The sequence below is a fragment of the Engystomops pustulosus genome, chromosome 6 (assembly GCF_040894005.1).
Source record: "Engystomops pustulosus chromosome 6, aEngPut4.maternal, whole genome shotgun sequence".
NCBI lineage: Eukaryota > Metazoa > Chordata > Amphibia > Anura > Leptodactylidae > Engystomops > Engystomops pustulosus.
Genome location: NC_092416.1, coordinates 32,373,842 through 32,391,536, shown reverse-complemented (window position 1 = coordinate 32,391,536; position 17,695 = coordinate 32,373,842). Strand labels below are relative to the sequence as shown.

At 41.7% G+C, this 17,695-nt stretch overlaps 1 protein-coding gene across 3 annotated transcripts; it reads left to right on the top strand.

The window, feature by feature from the left end:
• Nucleotides 1–1,525: 1,525 nt before the first annotated feature.
• DRC12 (dynein regulatory complex subunit 12 homolog) lies at nt 1,526–17,432 on the top strand. Of its 3 annotated transcripts, none has more exons than XM_072155587.1 (7): nt 1,526–1,603; nt 12,736–12,804; nt 13,151–13,213; nt 15,147–15,266; nt 15,967–16,059; nt 16,741–16,871; nt 17,148–17,432. In XM_072155587.1, the coding sequence occupies exons 1-7, from the start codon at nt 1,561–1,563 to the stop codon at nt 17,274–17,276; spliced, it is 648 nt and encodes a 215-aa protein (XP_072011688.1). In that variant the 5' UTR covers nt 1,526–1,560; the 3' UTR covers nt 17,277–17,432. The 3 variants fall into 3 exon arrangements, 2 of the variants coding, with proteins under 2 accessions (XP_072011688.1, XP_072011687.1); XR_011856415.1 differs by lacking the exon at nt 1,526–1,603 and adding an exon at nt 2,258–2,597 and having other exon boundaries at nt 15,967–16,034; nt 17,148–17,288; XM_072155586.1 differs by lacking the exon at nt 1,526–1,603 and adding an exon at nt 2,269–2,597.
• The last annotated feature ends 263 nt before the right edge of the window (nt 17,433–17,695 follow it).

The window sequence follows — 17,695 nt, the reverse complement described above, 5'->3', positions numbered from 1 at the left end:
TTTCACCATTTTGCAAAATATAACAATTTTTATGAAAAATGATCAAAAGGTCAAACAGTGTACCATACACAAAAGTATGAAAAAGTTAAGGGTCAGAAGATTTTACAAGATCTTTTTACAAGTTTAAAATGTTTTAAAACACAATTAAACCTCTACAAATCATGGTACCAACCCAAAAAATAAAGGAGACATGTTATTTGAGGTGCATAGTAAAAGCTGAAAAAACTAAATCCACAAGAAAATGGCGCAAAAGCATATTTTCATCGCATTTGGATTTTTTTCCCACTTCCCAGTACAGAGAGGGCATGGAATATTAGCACCTTTGCGCACCAGGTGGAACTATTTCATCCTCGTGGAGCAAGGGGTGTATGGAGAGAGCTCACAAGCTGAGCTCTCTCCATACACAGCGGGTGTCAGCTGTATAATACAGCTGACACCCACCTGCTACTGCCGCGGTCGGTGCTGGCAGGTAACCTGTTAAGTCCTGCAGTCGGCACCTAACTTACCATTACAAGGGCGCCGCCATCTTGGATGGCCGATCGCTGCCCCCCGTTACGTCATTGGCGATCGGTTGCCATGGCAGCCTACAGTCTCATTGAGGCTTGTAGGCTTGCCATGTGTAATGATCTCTAATAGCCAGCAGATGGCAGGCCATTAGTTATCATCAGTATTATTGCTATATACTGCAATACAGTAGTATTACAGTATATAGTTTTAGCAATCAGACCTTGCAGGGTTAAAGTACCCTGGAGGGTCTGAAATAATGGTAAAAAAATTGAAAAAAAAAAGAAAAAATAGTTAAAAAAAAAAGTAAAAGTTTCTGTAGATCACATATAAAAGTAAATAAACAGTAAGAATCAAAAACATGTTTGGTATCAACACATCCCAAAATGTCCGATCTATAAAAATACAATAACGATTATTCCCAGTGTTTAATCTCATAACGGAAAATAGCCCCCAAAGTCGAAAGTGTCACTTTTTTGCCATTTTGAAAAATATAAAAAATTCTATAACAATTGATCAAAAGGCCGTACAGTCCTCAAAATGTTAGCATTAAAAATGTCATCAAAAGTCACAAAAAATGACACCCATCACAGCTCTGTACACTGAAATATGAAAAAGTTATTAGCGCCAGAACATGGCAAAAAGGAAGTATTTCTTTTTTGTACAGGTTTTCATTTTTCTAAATGTATGAAAATATTATAAAACCTATATAAATGTATTATGCCTGTAATCGCAACGACCCAAAGAATAAATGAGACGCGTCATTTAGGGTGCACAGTGAAAGCCGTAAAATCCAAGCCCCCAACAAAAAGGCCCGATGTATTTTTTCTCCAATTTCACTGCATTTGGAATTTTTTTCCTGCTTCCCAGTACATGGCATGGAATCTTAAATACCGTAACTATGAAGTGCAATTTGTTACGCAGAAAACAAGCCCTCAGACAGCTCTGTACATGGAAAAATAAAAAATCTATGGATTTTTTAATGTGAGGAGTGAAAAATGGGTCTGGTCGTAACTTAAGGGGGTTAAATATTGTCAATACAAAGTGCAATTTGTTATGCAAGAAACAAGCCCTCAAACAGCTCTGTGGATTTTTGAAGGTGGGGAGTGAAAAATGGAGAAAAAACAAAAAAGGGGAAAGTTGTTACGGGTTAAATCAGACATTTAGACTTTCTCTGACTGTGTTAGAATTATAGTCTAAGACAGTGATGGCAAACCTTTTAGACACAGAGTGCCCAAACTACGACCAAAACCCATGTATTTTTCGCAAAGTGCCAATGCGACAATTTAAGCAGTAACTTATTACTCCCTGCTCTGTCACAGGATTACATTGTATAGGCACCTGAGGACACCAATACAGTAGAAAGAAGGAGAAGAAGTTTGGATCATCATTGTAGCTTCCTTCTGGAGTCCTGGACTGCCTGGGACTGCAATAGGCCTTGAGTCCTGTCTGGCGAACTCTGCCCTGGGGTGAAGGCAAGAGTGCCCATATAGAGGGCTCTGAGTGCCACCTCTGGCACCCGTGCCATAGGTTCGCCACCACTGGTCTAAGACAATCCAAGTAATGGAGCTCTCACCATGTTATACATGTATGCCGCTCCATATAGAAAGGACATGTGTCCCCAGCACTAGTGACAGGACATGTCTCCTCTGTATGTTGTCCCCAGCACTAGTGACAGGACATGTCTCCTCTGTATGTTGTCCCCAGCACTAGTGACAGGACATGTCTCCTCTGTATATTGTCCCCAGCACTAGTGACAGGACATGTCTCCTCTGTATATTGTCCCCAGCACTAGTGACAGGACATGTCTCCTCTGTATGTTGTCCCCAGCACTAGTGACAGGACATGTCTCCTCTGTATATTGTCCCCAGCACTATTCTCCTCTGTATATCATCCCCCGGGGCTGTCCATGGTGTCTCTCTGCACTGAGGAGGAGATGTGTCCCGCGTCCTCGGTCGCTATGGCGCCATGTAGTCACACACTGCGCCCTGCAGTGTTATGGAGGGAGGAAGGGAGGGACCCGTCAAAAAGCCCGGGCCCTGGTTACCGACATAACACCCCAGTACCGAGCCGTGACCCGGGAGAGACTACAGGTGACTGAGCAGCCCGGGAACTTTGTGCAGTGTGTATATACTGGTGTGTGTGGTGTATATACCGGTGTGTGTGGTGTATATATTGGTTTGTGTGGTGCATATATATACACTGGTGTGTGTAGTGTATATACTGGTGTCTGTGGTGTATATACTGGTGTGTGTGGTGTATATATTGGTATGTGTGGTGCATATATATATACACTGGTGTGTGTGTAGTGTATATACTGGTGTGTGTGTGTGGTGTATATACTGGTGTGTAGTGTATATACTGGTGTGTAGTGTATATACTGGTGTGTAGTGTATATACTGGTGTGTGTGGTGTATATACTGGTTTGTAGTGTATATACTGGTGTGTGTAGTGTATATACTGGTGTGTGTAGTGTATATACTGATGTGTAGTGTATATACTGGTGTGTAGTGTATATACTGGTGTGTGTGGTGTATATACTGGTGTATGTGGTGTATATACTGGTGTGTAGTGTATATACTGGTGTGTGTAGTGTATATACTGGTGCGTGTGGTGTATATACTGGTGTGTAGTATATATACTGGTGTGTGTGGTGTATATACTGGTGTGTGTAGTGTATATACTGGTGTGTGTGGTGTATATACTGGTGTGTAGTGTATATACTGGTGTGTGTAGTGTATATACTGGTGTGTGTGGTGTATATACTGGTGTGTAGTATATATACTGGTGTGTGTAGTGTATATACTGGTGTGTGTAGTGTATATACTGATGTGTGGTGTATATACTGGTGTGTGTAGTGTATATACTGGTGTGTGTAGTGTATATACTGATGTGTGGTGTATATACTGGTGTGTGTGGTGTATATACTGGTGTGTGTAGTGTATATACTGGTGTGTGTGGTGTATATACTGATGTGTGGTGTATATACTGGTGTGTAGTGTATATAATGGTGTATGTGGTGTATATACCGGTGTGTAGTGTATATACATGTGTGTGCGGTGTATATACAGGTGTGTGCGGTGTATATATTGGTGTGTGTGGTGTATATACTGTTGTGTAGTGTATATACTGATGTGTGTAGTGTATATACTGGTGTGTGTGATGTATATACTGGTGTGTGTGGTGTATATACTGGTGTGTGTAGTGTATATACTGGTGTGTGCGGTGTATATATTGGTGTGTGCGGTGTATATATTGGTGTGTGTGGTGTATATACTGTGGTGTAGTGTATATACTGATGTGTGTAGTGTATATACTGATGTGTGTAGTGTATATACTGGTGTGTGTATATACTGGTGTGTGTAGTGTATATACTGGTGTGTGTAGTGTATAAACTGGTGTGTGTGATGTATATACTGGTGTGTGTAGTGTATATACTGGTGTGTGTGGTGTAATACTGTTGTGTGTAGTGTATATACTGGTGTGTGTAGTGTATATACTGGTGTGTGTATATACTGGTGTGTGTAGTGTATATACTGGTGTGTGTGGTGTAATACTGTTGTGTGTAGTGTATATACTGGTGTGTGTGATGTATATACTGGTGTGTGTATATACTGGTGTGTGTAGTGTATATACTGATGTGTGTAGTGTATATACTGGTGTGTGTGATGTATATACTGGTGTGTGTGGTGTATATACTGGTGTGTGTAGTGTATATACTGGTGTGTGCGGTGTATATATTGGTGTGTGCGGTGTATATATTGGTGTGTGTGGTGTATATACTGTGGTGTAGTGTATATACTGATGTGTGTAGTGTATATACTGATGTGTGTAGTGTATATACTGGTGTGTGTATATACTGGTGTGTGTGGTGTATATACTGGTGTGTGTAGTGTATATACTGGTGTGTGTGGTGTAATACTGTTGTGTGTAGTGTATATACTGGTGTGTGTAGTGTATATACTGGTGTGTGTGGTGTAATACTGTTGTGTGTAGTGTATATACTGGTGTGTGAAGTGTATATACTGGTGTGTGTGGTGTATATACTGGTGTGTAGTGTATATACTGGTGTGTGTGGTGTATATACTGGTGTGTGTAGTGTATATACTGGTGTGTGTGGTGTATATACTGGTGTGTGTAGTGTATATACTGGTGTGTGTGGTGTATATACTGGTGTGTGTAGTGTATATACTGGTGTGTGGTGTATATACTGGTGTGTGTAGTGTATATACTGGTCTGTGTATATACTGGTGTGTGTGGTGTAATACTGTTGTGTGTAGTGTATATACTGCTGTGTGTAGTGTATATACTGCTGTGTGTAGTGTATATACTGCTGTGTGTAGTGTATATACTGGTGTGTGTGGTGTATATACTGGTGTGTGTGGTGTATATACTGGTGTGTGTAGTGTATATACTGGTGTGTGGTGTATATACTGGTGTGTGTAGTGTATATACTGGTCTGTGTATATAGTGGTGTGTGGTGTATATAATGGTGTGTGTAGTGTATATACTGGTGTGTGTGGTGTAATACTGTTGTGTGTAGTGTATATACTGGTGTGTGTGGTGTATATACTGGTATGTGTAGTGTATATACTGGTCTGTGTATATAGTGGTGTGTGGTGTAATACTGTTGTGTGTAGTGTATATACTGGTGTGTGTAGTGTATATACTGGTGTGTGTAGTGTATATACTGGTGTGTGTGGTGTATATACTGGTGTGTGTGGTGTATATACTGGTGTGTGTAGTGTATATACTGATGTGTGGTGTATATACTGGTGTGTGGTGTATATACTGGTGTGTGTAGTGTATATACTGGTCTGTGTATATAGTGGTGTGTGGTGTATATACTGGTGTGTGTGGTGTAATACTGTTGTGTGTAGTGTATATACTGGTGTGTGTGGTGTATATACTGGTGTGTGTGGTGTATATACTGGTGTGTGTGGTGTATATACTGGTGTGTGTAGTGTATATACTGGTGTGTGTGGTGTATATACTGGTGTGTGTAGTGTATATACTGGTGTGTGTAGTGTATATACTGGTGTGTGTGGTGTATATACTGGTGTGTGTAGTGTATATACTGGTGTGTGTAGTGTATATACTGGTGTGTGTGGTGTATATACTGGTATGTAGTGTATATACTGGTGTGTGTGGTGTATATACTGGTGTGTGGTGTATATACTGGTGTGTGTGGTGTATATACTGGTGTGTGTGGTATATACTGGTGTGTGTGGTGTATATACTGGTGTGTGTGGTGTATATACTGGTGTGTGTAGTGTATATACTGGTGTGTGTGGTGTATATACTGGTGTGTGTAGTGTATATACTGGTGTGTGTGGTGTATATACTGGTGTGTGTAGTGTATATACTGGTCTGTGTATATACTGGTGTGTGTGGTGTAATACTGTTGTGTGTAGTGTATATAATGGTGTGTGTAGTGTATATACTGCTGTGTGTAGTGTATATACTGGTGTGTGTAGTGTATATACTGGTGTGTGTAGTGTATATACTGCTGTGTGTAGTGTATATACTGCTGTGTGTAGTGTATATACTGGTGTGTGTATATACTGGTGTGTGTGGTGTATATACTGGTGTGTGTAGTGTATATACTGGTGTGTGTAGTGTATATACTGGTGTGTGTGGTGTATATACTGCTGTGTGTAGTGTATATACTGCTGTGTGTAGTGTATATACTGGTGTGTGTAGTGTATATGCTGGTGTGTGTGGTGTATATACTGGTGTATGTGGTGTATATACTGGTGTGTGTAGTGTATATACTGGTGTGTGGTGTATATACTGGTGTGTGGTGTATATACTGGTGTGTGTAGTGTATATACTGGTCTGTGTATATAGTGGTGTGTGGTGTATATACTGGTGTGTGTAGTGTATATACTGGTGTGTGTGGTGTAATACTGTTGTGTGTAGTGTATATACTGGTGTGTGTGGTGTATATACTGGTGTGTGTAGTGTATATACTGGTCTGTGTATATAGTGGTGTGTGGTGTAATACTGTTGTGTGTAGTGTATATACTGGTGTGTGTGGTGTATATACTGGTGTGTGTGGTGTATATACTGGTGTGTGTAGTGTATATACTGGTGTGTGTGGTGTATATACTGGTGTGTGTAGTGTATATACTGGTGTGTGGTGTATATACTGGTGTGTGTAGTGTATATACTGGTGTGTGTAGTGTATATACTGGTCTGTGTATATAGTGGTGTGTGGTGTATATACTGGTGTGTGTAGTGTATATACTGGTCTGTGTATATAGTGGTGTGTGGTGTATATACTGGTGTGTGTAGTGTATATACTGGTGTGTGTGGTGTAATACTGTTGTGTGTAGTGTATATACTGGTGTGTATGGTGTATATATTGGTGTGTGTAGTGTATATACTGGTGTGTGGTGTATATACTGGTGTGTGTAGTGTATATACTGGTGTGTGTGGTGTATATACTGGTGTGTGTAGTGTATATACTGGTGTGTGTGGTGTATATACTGGTGTGTGTAGTGTATATACTGGTGTGTGTGGTGTATATACTGGTGTGTGTAGTGTATATACTGGTGTGTGTGGTGTATATACTGGTGTGTAGTGTATAAACTGGTGTGTGTGGTGTATATACTGGTGTGTGTAGTGTATATACTGGTGTGTGTGGTGTATATACTGGTGTGTGTAGTGTATATACTGGTGTGTGTAGTGTATATACTGGTGTGTGTGGTGTATATACTGGTGTGTGTGGTGTATATACTGGTGTGTGTAGTGTATATACTGTTGTGTGGTGTATATACTGGTGTGTGTAGTGTATATACTGGTGTGTGTAGTGTATATACTGGTCTGTGTATATAGTGGTGTGTGGTGTATATACTGGTGTGTAGTGTATATACTGGTGTGTGTGGTGTATATACTGGTGTGTGTAGTGTATATACTGGTGTGTGTGGTGTATATACTGGTGTGTGTAGTGTATATACTGGTGTGTGTAGTGTATATACTGGTGTGTGTGGTGTATATACTGGTGTGTGTGGTGTATATACTGGTGTGTGTGGTGTATATACTGGTGTGTGGTGTATATACTGGTGTGTGTGGTGTATATACCGGTGTGTGTGGTGTATATACCGGTGTGTGGTGTATATACTGGTGTGTGTAGTGTATATACTGATGTGAGGTGTATATACTGGTGTGTAGTGTGTATATACTGGTGTGTAGTGTGTATATACTGATGTGTGGTGTATATACCGGTGTGTATGGTGTATATACTGGTGTGTGTAGTGTATATAGTGGTGTGTGTGGTGTATATACTGGTGTGTGGTGTATATACTGGTGTGTAGTGTATATACTGGTGTGTGTAATGTATATACTGGTGTGTTTGGTGTATATACCGTTGTGTATGGTGTATATAATGGTGTGTAGTGTATATACTGGTGTGTGTAGTGTATATATTGGTGTTTGCAGTGTATATACTGGTGTGTGGTATATAATATATGTGTGTGGTGTATATACATGTACTTGTGTGTGTAGTATATATACTGGTGTGTTTGGTGTATATACCGCTGTGTATGGTGTATATACTAGTGTGTAGTGTATATACTGGTGTGTGTAGTGTATATACCGATGTGTGGTATATATATATATATATATATATATATGTGTGTGTGTGGGGTGTATATACTGGTGTGTGGTGTATATATTAGTGTGTAGTGTATATACTGGTATGTGTAGTGTATATACATGTGTGTGGTGTATATACTGGTGTGTGTAGTGTATATACTGGTGTGTGTAGTGTATATACTGATGTGTGGTATATATATATATATATATATATATATGTGTGTGTGTGTGGGGTGTATATACTGGTGTGTGGTGTATATATTAGTGTGTAGTGTATATACTGGTATGTGTAGTGTATATACATGTGTGTGGTGTATATACTGGTGTGTAGTGTATATACTGGTGTGTGTAGTGTATATACCGATGTGTGGTATATATATATATATATATATATATATATATGTGTGTGTGTGGGGTGTATATACTGGTGTGTGGTGTATATATTAGTGTGTAGTGTATATACTGGTATGTGTAGTGTATATACATGTGTGTGGTGTATATACTGGTGTGTGTAGTGTATATACTGGTGTGTGTAGTGTATATACTGATGTGTGGTATATATATATATATATATATATATATATATATATATGTGTGTGTGTGTGTGGGGTGTATATACTGGTGTGTGGTGTATATATTAGTGTGTAGTGTATATACTGGTATGTGTAGTGTATATACATGTGTGTGGTGTATATACTGGTGTGTGTAGTATACTCAGTGACATATACATATAAAACAAGACATTACAGAGTAATAATATAATCATGAAACACAAGGCGTGCGGGTCCTGCTCTCAAGAGCTTACACTCTATTTAGGTATTAGCCTGATAGATGGAGGTAGTGCATTCCAGGGAATATGTGCAGCACAAGAGAAGTCCTGGAGATGTGAGTGTGAGGTTTGAAATAAAGAATCTTAGATCCCTGGAGGATCATAGAGCATGGATGATAGACTGAGAGGAGAGATATGCAAATATGTTCTCCAAGGTGTTAAATGAAGAACACTGCCTCCTTTTACTACTACTGAAAGGCAGCCCCCTTAAGCATGACCTTGTCTAATAGTGAGAGAGGAGAGGTAGGGAGGTGCAGCATTATGCAGAGCTGTGTGGATGAGGGTGATTAATTTGAATGAAATATGGAAGGTAAATGGCAACCAGTGCAGGGACTTACACAGAGTGTAGGGTAGTGTAGGGACTGATAGATCATTCTGGCTGCTGCACTAAGAGTACATTTTAGAGGGGAGAGTTTAGTGAGTGGAAGAGCGATTAGTAGAGAGTTACGGTAGATCAGGGCAACAACTTAGACTTTAGATGTTTACATAGTCAAGAAAGGACGGATGCAAACATGTACATGAGGTGCAAGTGATTGTATGTAAGGCACAAACGAGAGGTCGGAGTCCAGCACAAGCCTAAGACAGCGGACCTGTTCCCTTGGGGTTTAGGTGACACCCCACAATAGAAATAGAGAGGTCGGGTTGATAAGTAGATGGCGGAGAACAAGAAGTTCAGTCTTAGAAAGATTACGTTTCAAGAAGAGAGAGGACCTGATGTTAGAGACAGCAGAGAGACAAGAAGAGAGAGGACATGATGTTAGAGACAGCAGAGAGACAAGAAAAGAGAGGACATGATGTTAGAGACAGCAGAGAGACAAGAAGAGAGAGGATATGATGTTAGAGACAGCAGAGAGACAAGAAAAGAGAGGACATGATGTTAGAGACAGCAGAGAGACAAGAAAAGAGAGGACATGATGTTAGAGACAGCAGAGAGACAAGAAGAGAGAGGACATGATGTTAGAGACAGCAGAGAGACAAGAAAAGAGAGGACATGATGTTAGAGACAGCAGAGAGACAAGAAGAGAGAGGACCTGATGTTAGAGACAGCAGAGAGACAAGAAAAGAGAGGACATGATGTTAGAGACAGCAGAGAGACAAGAAGAGAGAGGACCTGATGTTAGAGACAGCAGAGAGACAAGAAGAGAGAGGATATGATGTTAGAGACAGCAGAGAGACAAGAAAAGAGAGGACATGATGTTAGAGACAGCAGAGAGACAAGAAGAGGGAGGACATGATGTTAGAGACAGCAGAGAGACAAGAAGAGAGAGGATATGTTAGAGACAGCAGAGAGACAAGAAGAGGGAGGGCATGATGTTAGAGACAGCAGAGAGACAAGAAGAGAGAGGACATGATGTTAGAGACAGCAGAGAGACAAGAAGAGAGAGGACCTGATGTTAGAGACAGCAGAGAGACAAGAAGAGAGAGGACATGATGTTAGAGACAGCAGAGAGACAAGAAGAGAGAGGACATGATGTTAGAGACAGCAGAGAGACAAGAAGAGAGAGGACCTGATTTTAGAGACAAGAAGAGAGAGGACATGATGTTAGAGACAGCAGAGAGACAAGAAGAGAGAGAACATGATGTTAGAGACAGCAGAGAGACAAGAAGAGAGAGGACATGATGTTAGAGACAGCAGAGAGACAAGAAGAGGGAGGACATGATGTTAGAGACAGCAGAGAGACAAGAAGAGAGAGGACATGATGTTAGAGACAGCAGAGAGACAAGAAGAGAGAGGAACTGATGTTGGAGACAGCAGAGAGACAAGAAGAGAGAGGATATGATGTTAGAGACAGCAGAGAGACAAGAAAAGAGAGGACATGATGTTAGAGACAGCAGAGAGACAAGAAGAGGGAGGACATGATGTTAGAGACAGCAGAGAGACAAGAAGAGAGAGGATATGTTAGAGACAGCAGAGAGACAAGAAGAGGGAGGGCATGATGTTAGAGACAGCAGAGAGACAAGAAGAGAGAGGACATGATGTTAGAGACAGCAGAGAGACAAGAAGAGAGAGGACCTGATGTTAGAGACAGAAGAGAGAGGACCTGATGTTAGAGACAGCAGAGAGACAAGAAGAGAGAGGACATGATGTTAGAGACAGCAGAGAGACAAGAAGAGAGAGGACATGATGTTAGAGACAGCAGAGAGACAAGAAGAGAGAGGACATGATGTTAGAGACAGCAGAGAGACAAGAAGAGAGAGGACCTGATTTTAGAGACAAGAAGAGGGAGGACATGATGTTAGAGACAGCAGAGAGACAAGAAGAGAGAGGATATGATGTTAGAGACAGCAGAGAGACAAGAAGAGAGAGGACCTGATGTTAGAGACAGCAGAGAGACAAGAAGAGAGAGGACCTGATGTTAGAGACAGCAGAGAGACAAGAAGAGAGAGGACATGATGTTAGAGACAGCAGAGAGACAAGAAGAGAGAGGACATGATGTTAGAGACAGCAGAGAGACAAGAAGAGAGAGGACCTGATTTTAGAGACAAGAAGAGAGAGGAACTGATGTTAGAGACAGCAGAGAGACAAGAAAAGAGAGGACATGATGTTAGAGACAGCAGAGAGACAAGAAAAGAGAGGACATGATGTTAGAGACAGCAGAGAGACAAGAAGAGGGAGGACATGATGTTAGAGACAGCAGAGAGACAAGAAGAGAGAGGATATGTTAGAGACAGCAGAGAGACAAGAAGAGGGAGGGCATGATGTTAGAGACAGCAGAGAGACAAGAAAAGAGAGGACATGATGTTAGAGACAGCAGAGAGACAAGAAGAGAGAGGACCTGATGTTAGAGACAGCAGAGAGACAAGAAGAGAGAGGACCTGATGTTAGAGACAGCAGAGAGACAAGAAGAGAGAGGACATGATGTTAGAGACAGCAGAGAGACAAGAAGAGAGAGAACATGATGTTAGAGACAGCAGAGAGACAAGAAGAGAGAGGACCTGATTTTAGAGACAAGAAGAGAGAGGAACTGATGTTAGAGACAGCAGAGAGACAAGAAGAGAGAGGATATGATGTTAGAGACAGCAGAGAGACAAGAAAAGAGAGGACATGATGTTAGAGACAGCAGAGAGACAAGAAGAGGGAGGACATGATGTTAGAGACAGCAGAGAGACAAGAAGAGAGAGGATATGTTAGAGACAGCAGAGAGACAAGAAGAGGGAGGGCATGATGTTAGAGACAGCAGAGAGACAAGAAGAGAGAGGACATGATGTTAGAGACAGCAGAGAGACAAGAAGAGAGAGGACCTGATGTTAGAGACAGAAGAGAGACAAGAAGAGAGAGGACCTGATGTTAGAGACAGCAGAGAGACAAGAAGAGAGAGGACATGATGTTAGAGACAGCAGAGAGACAAGAAGAGAGAGGACATGATGTTAGAGACAGCAGAGAGACAAGAAGAGAGAGGACCTGATTTTAGAGACAAGAAGAGGGAGGACATGATGTTAGAGACAGCAGAGAGACAAGAAGAGAGAGGACATGATGTTAGAGACAGCAGAGAGACAAGAAGAGAGAGGACATGATGTTAGAGACAGCAGAGAGACAAGAAGAGAGAGGACATGATGTTAGAGACAGCAGAGTGAGGACATGATGCAGGTAGTGGGGCGAGCAGAGGAGAGGAACCTAGACACTTCTTCCTCTGTCACTGGCTCTAAGGAAGAGAGAGGGTGAGATACCGGAGGGAAGGGGAACCATGGAGCTTGTGGGTTGTTGTGCTGCTTGGACTTTCTGTTTGTATATAGAAACATGAATTCTTGCAACATATTAATATTATGTAAAAATAACGGCTGTAAATCTTTACTCCTTGTAGAAATGCCGCCAAAACTGAAGGTGAAGTCACTAAAGAAAAAGAAAGGGAAGAAGCCGAAAGATGGGGCAGGTATCGTGTTGGGAATTTCAGTGGTTTTATGTTTACCCTACACTCTGTGTCAGTCCCTGCACCGGCTGCCATTCACCTTCCATATTCCATTCAAATTAATCACCCTCATCCACACAGCTCTGCATAATGCTGCACCTCCCTACCTCTCCTCTCCTCTCTCATCAGAAAGTGCCTCCTTTTGCTACCTTATACTGAAGCATCCAGTCCCTACTCATATATTCCCATCAGGAAGGGGGGTTGTAACTGGAACCAACTCTTCCTAAATTATCCCATTCCAGAATGAACATGTAACTCATTAATGAGCACTTTGTGCCTTATGTAAGATGTCGCTGCTCTCGTCTTTTAGGCTCCGTGGAAGAAAAGTTTCGTAAAGCGACTCTGGAGGTTGATGTATTACAGGACCATCTTGGTAAGTGGAGTCATGGCTTCTGCTGTTATTTGGTGGCATCTTTACATTTTTTGATATTTTGTTCAGTTGTCTAGTATTTTTAACACTTTTTTTCACTCATTTCTCGCTCTCCACTTTCAAAAATCCTTAAAGGGAACCTACCACCACAAATCTACCTATAAAGGTAGATTGGGTAGTAGGTGGATCAATGGGACGCGAGGATAGTAAGGGCTAATCCTCACGTCCCCACACTTTTTTGTTAACTTTTATTAGACATTTATGCAAATTTACTTATGCAGCTACTGGGGCGTGGAGTAGCCGCATCTGAGGTTACATGAGGCGGCTACTCCACGCCCCGCTAGCCTCTTTTCCCCTCCTACTCACCCATCTTCGGCGCGCATGCGCAGAAGAGCAGGCCTGCGCGGTCACTGCTCCGAAACAGGCGCGGGCCTGTTCTTCTGCGCATGCGCATTTGTGGTGGTAGGTTCCCTTTAACTTTCTAATGTGAGGGCTTATTTTATTTTTCAGTAACGTTATTTATTATTCCATGCCGTGTACTGGGAAGCTGGCAAAAATTGCCAAATGTGGTGAAATTGGCAAAAAAAAAAAAAACACACTTTCTTGTGGGCGTTTACGACTTTCACTGTGCGCTCCAAATAACACCTCTGCTTTATTCTTTGGTTTGGTATGATCACGGTGATACCAAATGTCCATAGGTTTTTTTGGGTTTTAATAAGTTTTCAAAAACTAAACGAAAAAAAGTAGCGTCTCGGACATTTGGGCGCTATTTTCAATAATGGGGTTCACTGACGGCAATAACCGTTTTCATATTTTGATAGATTGAGCATTTTGAGACACAGTGATACCTAACATGTTTGTGATTTTTACTGTTTATTACGCTTTATATCAGTTCTAGGGAATTTTTTTTTTTAATCCTTTATTATCTTTTTGACTTTTTTTGACTATTTTTTAGACCCTAGGGTCCTACGATATACTACAATACTACTGTATTGCAGTATATGCCATTTTTACACATTATTCATTACAATGAGCCACTTACGGAGATCCGAGGCTGTCATGGCAACCGATTACCACCCCCAATGACGTTCTGGGGAGCGACAATCGCAACAAACGTGGCAGTGCCAACACATCGGCAGGGTTAATACCCACGATTGGTTATATCAATATGCAGCAAACCCCACCTCTGTATGGTGAGTCCTCTTCATACACCCTACCCGGACCTCTGCCCCGTACATACACAGCATGGAACATGAAAGGGTTAAAGGAAATCTACATTAAAAATCGATTATTATAAACCAGGGTCACTTACTTATAGATCCAGGCACAGTGACTGTGGTAAACTACTTACACGTGTTATTCATGGCCTCCTGTCTTCTCAAATCAATTTTAATAATAAGGCTAATGAGTTAGAAGGTAAAGTGTTACCAGAGCCCCTCCGTGCTGCACATTCACAGGGTGTTACACTGTCTCCTCTTCTGCCCTTGCTTGGGACTCCCCCTCTCTGTCATGTAATATGTCTTCAGCACACAGTGGGAGGGGGAAGTGATCCTGCACAGTGTAACAGCCTGTAAATCAGCATCACGGAGGGGCTCTGTGAACCACCACAGTAGCCTTTCAGGCTGTATAGTATAATTTTAAAAGTTGATTTCTAGAAGGAAGGTGGCCATCGATAACAACTCTAATTGGATAGGTTTGGCTTACACACCACATAAAGACTGTATGTGACCTCAAAGTGGTCGTACCACCACCAACCACAAAAGCCTATTCCTCCTCCTGATGCTGCTTCCCTCACTGTCTATGGATAGAGAATAAATGAAGTGGGGGGAGGGGAGTACATGCTTGACCTCCTGGGATAATTTGGCCAATTTGGCTACGTTATTAGTCTTAGTCTACCATGAAAACTGCACCGTGTGCTTATTGTCTTAAACATTAGCATTACAGAGGCAAGTGACGCGACAGGCGCAACAGCGCAAGTACGAACTCCGGGGGAAAGTGCAAGAGCTGCAAGAGGATATACAAGATGAAAGAGATGAAAAACAGGCTATATATAGTGGTAAGGATGGGATATATCCTGTGTGTATTCTCAGGCCAGGGCTCCATTATTTTTGGCACTTTTGTAAGCGGCGTATGAGGTCTGCTCATGTCACAGCTGCGCTCCAGCAGAAGGTAGGACATGTCACTGCAGCATGACCGAGCGCCATATTGTGGACCTGATCTGCTGCGGCCAGATCATGGCCACAAATACAGTTGTGTGCGTGGGGCCTTATCCTGTATTTAGGATCATCATAGCAGAACAAGCATTCACCTTCCAGTGTGGAGGTCACACATCACTATTACATACATGTTGTGCTCACTACAGACATGTAGCCACTCCACCATAGAAGAACTATGCACCCACCATTATTACTTGCATGGGGCGTAATGTCCATAGATATTGGGGCACATTTACTAAAGCCCTTGCCCCAGTTGCCCACTAGACATCATGCGACCCAAAGTAGGGGGCATTCCGGTGCCCAGTACGCCACATTTAACATACAACGTCCGACAGAATTGTGTTGCACCATAAAAAAAATTGGTGCACTCTGTTGGGGCAACGCAGGGGGTACCAGATCCATGAAGAACGTGCACAAGAAATCCTGAATCTGGCGCCCCCTGCACACTACACAGGCAAACTGCACATAGTACAGACTGCCCTGTTCTTAGTAAATGTGCCCCAATATATTTAATATACATTGTGCAATCTTTTTCTTTAGAGATGACTCGGCAGCATCGGGATCTGGAGCAGCAGAGCTCGGCGCGGATCCAACATCTGGAGGAAGAGGTAGCAGAGCTAAAGCTGCAGTTGAGTGAGTGTGTGTTGTGCAGATATTGTCCTTGATAAAGTCAAAAAAAGGAATTTGAATAGCAGAACATATGTAGTCCTCACACTCACCATTATTTAATTTTATACTTAAAGGGTTGTCCAGTTAATGAAAAATGGCGGCTTTCTTTAAAAACCAGCGCCACGCCTGACCATGGTTTGAGATGGTATTGCAGTTAAGCTGAATACAGATGAATGCAGGTAAGTTGTTATATCACACACTGCCCATGGTCTGGTGTTGCGCTGTTTTTGGAAGAACGCAGCCATGCTTTATTACTAAGTTATCCCCAATCCACAGGACTACTGGGACCCCCACTAATCATGAGAACGGAACCCCCCAGCAATGTGCATAACTAATAGATGGAGTCGCAGGTCAATCACACATCTTGCTGCTCCTTTCAACAGTACGGGAGTGTTGAAAATTGCTGAGCACAGCGCTAGACTATCTCTTGTACAGTTAAACAGTGAATGGGAGTAGTGTAGATACCTGAGCGCTGAGATCAGAAATTTCCAACACTCCCGTAATATTAAATGGAGCTGCAGCTGGCACTAAAGCCCCAGTGAGAAGCGTCCCAGTAGGCCCCAATGTTACTGCAGAAGTAGTGTCCATCAATTTTTGTTTTCGTTATCTCCTCCACCATCGGCATTGATATTTCCCCTTCCATAGGTGAATCCCAGCAAGCGTATCAATCACTAAGTGAGGAATCTGAGCGAGTTACAAAGGAAAAAGAGGCAGAAATTGAAGAATTAAAGAAACAAGTGGAAAGCATGGAGACGGAGTATGAACACATACTACATGTAAGCTATTATTTATTTATTGGTTAATATTTTTTTTCTAGTTTCATTGAAAGTATTTGTTTTTTTGCTATAAGAATTGCTCAGGAGCTCCAGCTTCATGTTATATGGAATAAAACCGCCTGGTATCGAAATTCAGAGAGTTTGTGGCTTTTCTTGCTTTGTCATGTGAGATACGTTAATGATTGTCAAATAGGGGATTAAAAAAATGTAGGATAGTACAAAGGAGTTTTGGATTGTCATACCTGATGTTGTGTATCTCATGTTTCTCTCTAATAGTCCTCTCTGGATCAGATCCTTTCAAAACTTGCTCTGGCCGGACAACAATGGGAGAAAGAAGCCTTAACCATTCATCAGCAATACAAGCGTATGCTACAGGATTGTGGACTGAACCCTCTGGACATCTGAACCATAAAAAACAAAGAAGTCATTGACCTCTGTCACCAGGGGGTGGGTCACCAATCATCTGCCATGACAGCCTCTCAGAGGCTCCTATGGCTGTCATTCAGCATTTTCCTCCAGCAGGTTCTAGAAAACATTTCGGTTTAAACTCAGTTTGTTTGACCTACAGTTGAGTTTTTTTGGTTCCCCAGTATACGGCACAATATATTACATTACAGGGAACCTATCATCAGGTATTAACTATTACACCTAATGACAGGTTCCCGCCAAAGTCTTCTCACTGTCTCACATTTAGATTTTTTATAAAAAATCCATAGTTCACATGTTTATTACAACAATTAAAAAAAAAAAAAGTAGCTTGCACCATGCCGGCGGACTCAGCGAGTCATAAAGGGCATGTTTTCCCTTCTCCAACGTCTCCCTCT